Source organism: Peromyscus eremicus, chromosome 15, assembly GCF_949786415.1.
Source record: "Peromyscus eremicus chromosome 15, PerEre_H2_v1, whole genome shotgun sequence".
Taxonomy (NCBI): domain Eukaryota; kingdom Metazoa; phylum Chordata; class Mammalia; order Rodentia; family Cricetidae; genus Peromyscus; species Peromyscus eremicus.
The window spans coordinates 34,440,139-34,447,622 of record NC_081431.1 but is presented as its reverse complement, the minus strand read 5'-3'; the positions used below and the strand labels follow the sequence as shown (position 1 = coordinate 34,447,622).

At 40.2% G+C, this 7,484-nt stretch overlaps 1 protein-coding gene across 1 annotated transcript; it reads left to right on the top strand.

The window, feature by feature from the left end:
• The first annotated feature begins 45 nt into the window (after positions 1–45).
• Positions 46–5,186, top strand: Mrps14 (mitochondrial ribosomal protein S14). The gene is made up of 3 exons (XM_059280719.1): positions 46–174; positions 1,923–2,081; positions 4,771–5,186. The coding sequence occupies exons 1-3, from the start codon at positions 130–132 to the stop codon at positions 4,951–4,953; spliced, it is 387 nt and encodes a 128-aa protein (XP_059136702.1). The 5' UTR covers positions 46–129; the 3' UTR covers positions 4,954–5,186.
• Positions 5,187–7,484: the final 2,298 nt, after the last annotated feature.

Here is a 7,484-nt window from a genome sequence, read left to right as displayed (position 1 = left end):
ACCTAGCCCCTCCCTCCTTATAGGCTAAGTCCTGCCCTGGGCCCGCCCTTGGAGGCACAGGCCCCGCCTCTCGGGCAATGCGTTTCCGGCGTTGTAACGCGGCGCTGGTTGGCTGGCGAGGCGGAGAGCATGGCGGCGTCCGTGCTGGGCTCGCTGCTGCGGACTTTCCGGCAGGTCAGGCCCTTGCCTTTCTCGCCAGCCCACTTCTCACCCCTGAATCCCGTGTCCTGTGGGTTCCCCCGTACCCTGTCAGCTGTAATGCGCACGGAGGACCAATCCCAGGGCTCCGTCCACCTGCTTTCCCCTTCCGCCTTGGTTAGGAGAGGCCTAAGCGGCAAACGGGAATTTGGCATTCAAGTGTGGAGCGGTGATTGGAAAGCTAAGAGGTTGACTCCGATTACATGGAACTCCGTGTAAATGGAGGAGAAAGGGGGTCGGAGGGTTGAGGCCTCGGAGGCTCCGACCGTGCAAGGGAGCTAGCTGTCAGGGAGGACAACCAAAGCCACATGTGGTGGCTTGGAAGCAGGTGGTGACAGAATTTCGAACACAGAGCAGGCCATTCCGCTAAAACTGAAAGGTTAAAGAAAGGACTGGGAATTGCCTGTAGATTTGAGGAGTGGCAGTGTTGTGATGCAGACAGAAACTGGGAGAAATAGCAAAGGAAATTGGAGAAGTCTTCGAGAGAGTTTTGCTAGGGAGGGGTGTCAACGAGAGGGAGACCTGAATTGTTTTTCCTTTATCATGACAAAACAACATCGTGTTAGAGGGAGAGGTCCACTAGAGTGGGAAACATTGATGATAGAGAGGACAGAGAAGAATCGCCGGAGCTCTGCCTTTCTGCAGGCAGGAGGTGACATAGGGTCTTGTGTATGAAGTTTGATCGCAGGGACGTGGAGAAGTCACGTGTAGCAGTTTTGTCCAATAGAAATATAATGCCAACCACAGGGGTGATTTTTATTTTTTCTAGTATTTACATTGAAGTTAGAAAGTAGATGCATTTTTAGCCAGGTATATCCATATTTTAACAAGTCAAGATTAGAATGATTTATGAGACATTGACATTCCTCTGTTGGAAACAGGTTTTCAAAATCTTATTTGTATCGTACTTAAAGCATATTACAGTTGGGATGCTAAATTTTGCATCATCATAGTGGAAAATACAGTTGTACCAAAAACAAAGTTGCTTGATATTTGAAAATTGAAGTGAATTAATAGCAAGAATTATATCCCCAGTTGTACTGCTTACAGCCATATCCATGGTTAGTGGTCACTGTAATGGACAGAGTTGACATAACTGGAGAGGGTATAGAGTGTAGTGCAAATGCTGCTGAGTAGATAGATACGGTAGTGGGAGTTTGGAAAGTCTCTTTAGATTGTTTCTGATTTTATAGCTAAGGAACATTGAAGTCATCAGAACATGAGGGTGTGGGGCAGGGGACAATGATTTAAGAAAGAAGGACATTCCTGCAAATTGTCCTGATTTCCACATGTGTTGTAGTATGCACATGCACACACAAATAAATGTAATATATCATTTTTTTTTAAAATACTAAGTCTTGGGCTGATGAGATGGCTCAGTGGGTAAAAATACTTGCCACCAAGCCTGCGTAGTTCAAATCCAAGAACTCACGTGGTGAGGAGAGAACTGACTCACGAAAGTTGTCCCCTGACCTCCACATGCGCGCGCACACACACACACACACACACACACACACACACACACACACACGTGTACACACACACAGAACTGATTCACAAAAGTTGTCATCTGACCTCCATACACAAAATGCCCATCATGTGCATGCATATGTGTCAAGTAAGTATAATTTATTTTATTGCTAAAAGTCATAAGTAGTGACTGAAAGAACTTTATGGATTGGAAAAACACTTGCAGTACCCATGGTCTGGTCTCTGTCTTTTAGGCGGTTCCTCCATCTGCATCAAGTCAGGTTCGAGGTTACTATGTAGACTGGAAAATGTTGCGTGATGTGAAGAGACGAAAAATGGCTTATGAGTATGCAGATGAGAGACTTCGGATAAATTCTCTCAGAAAGAACACCATTTTGCCAAAAGACCTTCAGGTTAGCCAGTTGAGTCCCTTTCTTTCACAAAATCATTAACTGACATCATTTCAGATTCTTTTTGATACTGTTTTATTGCAACTTAGTATTACTGTAATTTCTGGAGAATAAATAAGATCAAATGCTCAAGTCAAAATAAACAGTCTTAAAATCAACTTTGGTGAGTTTAGGATAAAGGAAAACTATTCATTTCTTCCTGGTTCTTTAGCCATTTCATTATACAATCCCTAGCAGGTACTAGTGAGTGGTGGCCACATAGAAACTGAGAAGTATACTGATGCAAGGTCTCCCCAGCCTCAGCCCAGTCTTGGAACCTTCAAGGCATTTGAAGGTATTGCTGATGCATGGGCTGTATGCAGAACACATGACCTGTGGTCCTTACTCGGGACCTGCCTTCCTGAACCCTTGCCCCTTCCATGTCCATGGTTAGGCAGTCTTCCATTTAGCCTTCCTTTGTTGACATGTACTTCTGGTGAAATAAAAAGGTGTTGGTCCTGTTTGGCTTCCTGCGGCATATGGTTTTACACTTAAGTGGTGACAGAGTACATGTACTGAAGAGGCTTGTAGGAAATTATAAACTCAAGGCTGTTTACCTTACTGAAAGTTCATAGAAAAAAAAAAAACAACATTTATACAAATTGGCAGAATGATTTAGTCTGTTTTGTATTCTTTCTTTTCCCCCCCTTTGGTTTTTCCAGACAGGGTTTCTCTGTGTAATCCTGTCATCAATACCTGGCTGTTATATTATATTCTTTTAAATCTCATCTGGTTTAAATTAAATCACCAGAAAACTGAGTTCCCAGGAGCACTCTGCTGTGGCTTTTACTACAGTGGCATTACAGTTCCACTTAAGACAGTAAAGAAGAGGGCCTTGACAACTCAGCTCGACACCTTTGATCACGGAAGCATGAGTAAAATGGTGGCTGCCAAGAGCTGGGAGTCAATAGGGTCAAACTCAGTTGGTCAACAGGGACACACTTGGGGTATTAAGGTGAATAAATGCTACCTAAAATATAGCTTACTAGTCAGTCAGTACTATATTCTAAACTTGAAATTTGCCAAGAGTAGACAGATAATACATACAAAAACTATGAGCCAAATGACATTGATTAGCTTGATTGTGGTAACCATCTCACAATATACTTGTGCCAGTATATAATAATTAAATATATACAAATTGTCTATTAAGCCATAGGGTAAATGAGTGAGCTATTTCTGAAGAACACCGTCCCGTCCTACCCCCACCCTCACCCCCTACCACACACACACACACCCCAAAAATAAATGCCTCTAGTGTGAGTACCAGCAATAGCAGTGCAGAGACTGAGCCATCCAAACTGATCAGGGCCGTCTGATGCTTACAAGTTAAATTTATGTCCAGTTCCAGCAGGTTTTTTCAACTTTCCTGCTTTCATTTTCCTTGTCCAAGTATCATCTGTAAACTACCTTTTATTTTTGAGGAAAAGAAGGGTATGCATAGGTAAGTGCACATTCTTAGCACATTCATTGACCTTGTGTTGTTTCATGTGATTCTCCACATACTTCATGTCAGTGAGTGTGTAAGCTTTTGGACATCAGAAGCTTTGAATGCTCAATTGTTTAATTTAATGGTTTTCCTAGGTATCATTTGAATTTTTGTCCTTTTAAATGTTACTGTACTTTTTTTGTGTCTTCCACAGTCTGTCACAGGGTCAGTGGTATGTGCCAGTACATCTGACAAAGTGGTATAAGTATACATATTAACAAACTCTTATGTAAGAATAAATATTTACTGACAACCTGAGCCTAATCTGCCATACTTTATCCTCTCAATTATTTACCAGTTTCATAGGCATTACACGTACAAGATTCATGGACACTGCAAATTTTTTTTTCATGTAAATCTTGTTTGATCACCTTTATTTCTGCAGTAGTCAGAATCTTTATCTTAAGACTTTGAGGCTCTTGGGAATCCAACTTTGTACTCGTCTCAAGCCATGGTCTTTCCTACTGTTTCATCAGCTCAGAGGTTTCAAGCTTTCATACTTCAAAAAATTAATGTGTGTCTATATGGGGGCAATAAATGCATTCACATATTTTTTTCTAAATGACCTAAACATGGATGTTTGGAGCAGCACTATTCACAACAGCTCAAAACTGGAAGCTACTCAGATTTCCAGCAGCTATAGAATAGATAAAGGAATTCCAGCCCCTCAACAAAACTAGCACCAAGGAGACTGAGCATATTAATGACACTTGGAACAGTGTAGGTGGTCTCACAAGCATATTGTTGAGTAAAAAAGCCAAACAAATGAACAGAAAGAGAAAAGGCTATGTGAGCATATTACATGCAATTTACAATAGGGAAATGTGTACTTACGGTGTTAGTGAGCCTGTTAGCTATTGGCCAGTACCCTTAGAAGGGAAACACAGATAAAGTCTTGGGTGCTGATAATGTTATTTTGTAATTCAATGCTAGCTACACAGTATATGTTGTTTATAAAAATATACTGAACTGTCATTATGGTTTGTAGATTCTTCTCATTGCTTTAATCATTAAAATCATATTGGAAAAACATCAAACATTTCTGGTTTGTTTCTACTCAAAGATTAAGGCTTACTGCTACATCCAGTGTTTGGCTAAGATTCTAGCCCATCCTTCCTTTGCTTTATGTACTGAGATGTGATCTGTGTTATGATTTCCCCCTAGGAAATGGCTAGTGAAGAAATTGCTGCCTTTCCACGGGATAGCTGTCCTGTGAGAATCAGAAATCGGTGTGTTATGACATCCCGTCCACGTGGTGTAAAGCGTCGCTGGAGGCTTAGTCGCATTGTCTTCCGCCACTTAGCTGACCATGGGCTGCTTTCTGGAGTTCAGCGAGCAATATGGTAAATCAGCTGCCCGGGAAGCCAATCCTGGCAAAAGAGACTTTACTAATAGACTAAAGTTTTTATCGGGTCTAGTATGTTTAGTCTACCTGATACTGTTGACAGTTAAATTACTTTTAGATTTTTAAATAACAAAATGTGGTGATTTGTCATTGAATTGTCTTTTCTCTTTAATTTTACAATAGGCATATTACTCTCATACAAGGGATGAGTGGAATAAAAATATTTTCTGTGGAAGTATGGTGTTCTCCTTCAAGTTTGATGTTTAGTAACAGAATAACGTGTTTTTTAATAGTGATTTCACAAAACAGTTATAGACATCCCAGCTAATTGACAAGTTGCTTTTCTATGGCATTGTACCCCTGGGCTAGCTTCCCTGGCCAGCAATTAATACCACCTTTGGAATAACAGTAGATGGCAAGTTAAAGAGGATATTTTAGATTATATTGTCAACTTTTTGTGACAGTAAATAACTGCTAAACAGCTTTTTGTTTCATCTTTTTAAAGTGTTTATTTATCTGCATGTAAATCTGTGCTCCATGTGTGTACCTGGTACTCAAGAGGCCAGATGAGGGCGTTGGATCCCAAATTACAAACAATTGTGTTGGGAATTGAACTGGGGTCCTCTGGAAGAGTAGCCAGTGTTCTTGACCACTGAGCCATCTCTCCAGCCCCTAGTTGTCCAACTTTTAATGGTTATATTAATCAGTGAGTTCCGATAGGGCTAGCCTGATCTTTGCATTTAAAACTCACCTGTTGTTAGTGGCTTACACATTTCACTGATGACTGTTTACCCCGATCTTCTCATTAGATTTTCTAATTCTATCTTTGCTCATCAGCTTCTCTTTTTCTTTGTAGAGAACTTTCCCTATCAAGAATTACTAAAATGCATTTCTTAATGTGTAATAAATTTTCATAGTAAACAAGTTGGTACACATACCAATAAAAATGGAAACAAATTCATTCTTCATTCCTGTGAACTTTGAAATTTGTATATAGTGGTGCTTCAGTTCACTCTGCTCGTTCTTACTCATGCTCATTGTCTTATTACCAGTGGAAGTCCCTTGACATTTGTACCCTGCAAATAAGGTTATTTATTATGTCTTTACTTACTGGCATAAAAGCCTATTTAGCTCGTCTGTTTCCTGATTCAGACATTTGTCTTTAGGGATCCCTGGTTCTTAAAAGGAATGTTTAGACCACAAGATGCACTAGAGTTAACTCATAGCTACTAAGTTGTCACTACTTTATTAGGAATTTTTGTTTTGTTTTCAAGATTTATTTTTAATTATGTGTATATGTATGCATGGGGGGGTGGTAAGTACCTGGAGAGGCCAGAGGTGTCAGATACCACTGGAGCTGGGGTTAAGTCTTGTAAGCCACTTGGTGTTGGAAACTGAACTGCGGTTCTATGACAGTTGTTCACGTTGAGCGATCCATCCAATGCTAGAAATAGGGCCGGGGAGTAGGGGGAACTGGAGGGATGGCTCAATAGAGAATGCTTACTGCTCTTCCAGGGGACCAGAGTTAAGTTCCTAGCACCCACATTGGACAGCTCATAACCACTTATAATTCAGCTCCCTGGGAATCCAACATTTCTGGCAGCCTCAGACAACCACACTGACATGTAAATATCCACACATGTAAACATGATTCAAAAATAATAAAAATAACCTTTAAAAAAAAATCAACTCTTAATGTCACCAGCTTACTTTTATCACAATATATAAAAATTGTAGTATATTACTAGTACCACTAATTATGGCACAAAATTATTTAGAATCCATCTCACTAGTGATGGACAAATGATATTCTAAAGATGCTTGAGAATAACTTGTACTAAACTCAGTGTACATACTATTGTTTAAATAGTTGTGTCTCCAAAGTGTATATTGAAATTTAATGCCCAATCCATGGTATTAAGAGGTAGGGCCTTTAGGAAGTAGGGCCATAGTTTCACCTTCATGAATGAGATCAGTGCCCTGGGAGCTCCTGGAGGACTGAGTTCATCCCTTTCGCATCCTCTGACAAAGCCCTTATTAACCATCCACCAAATAGATTGGCCCTTTGATCTGGACTTGCTAATCTCCAGAATGATGAGAAATGTTTCTATTATTTCCATAAATTACATAGCAGAAATGGACCAAAGTGAGTTGGGCTTTGTTTTTCAACTATTTTCAATGGTTCTAAGGTCAACATTGTCCATTTCTGCTATAATCTACCATAATAAAATTAGTCCCTGTTAATATTTGTTCCCAACTCTTTGAATATATCATTCTAATTTTGTTTTTCTGTTCCATAATCCCTAGAATTTTTCAAGTTAAGATAGACTCCAGCCAGGTAGTGGTGGCACACACCTTTAATCCCAGCACTCAGGAGGCAGAGACAGGCAGATCTATGTGAGTTCAAGGCCAGCCAGGGCTACACAGAGAAACCCTGTCTCAAAAAACCAAAACAAACAAAAACACCAGACATCTAATTATGACAGGTATTAGCAATATGAGCTTAATCTTTTCATTCTTTTTCCATCTATGC

Excerpts from the sequence above, each read along its gene's own strand:
- Mrps14 (XM_059280719.1), top strand. The coding sequence starts at position 130 with ATGGCGGCGTCCGTGCTGGGCTCGCTGCTGCGGACTTTCCGGCAG. Across the intron at positions 175-1,922 it reads TGCTGCGGACTTTCCGGCAG|GCGGTTCCTCCATCTGCATC; the intron begins GTCAGGCCCTTG and ends TCTGTCTTTTAG. Across the intron at positions 2,082-4,770 it reads TTTTGCCAAAAGACCTTCAG|GAAATGGCTAGTGAAGAAAT; the intron begins GTTAGCCAGTTG and ends ATTTCCCCCTAG.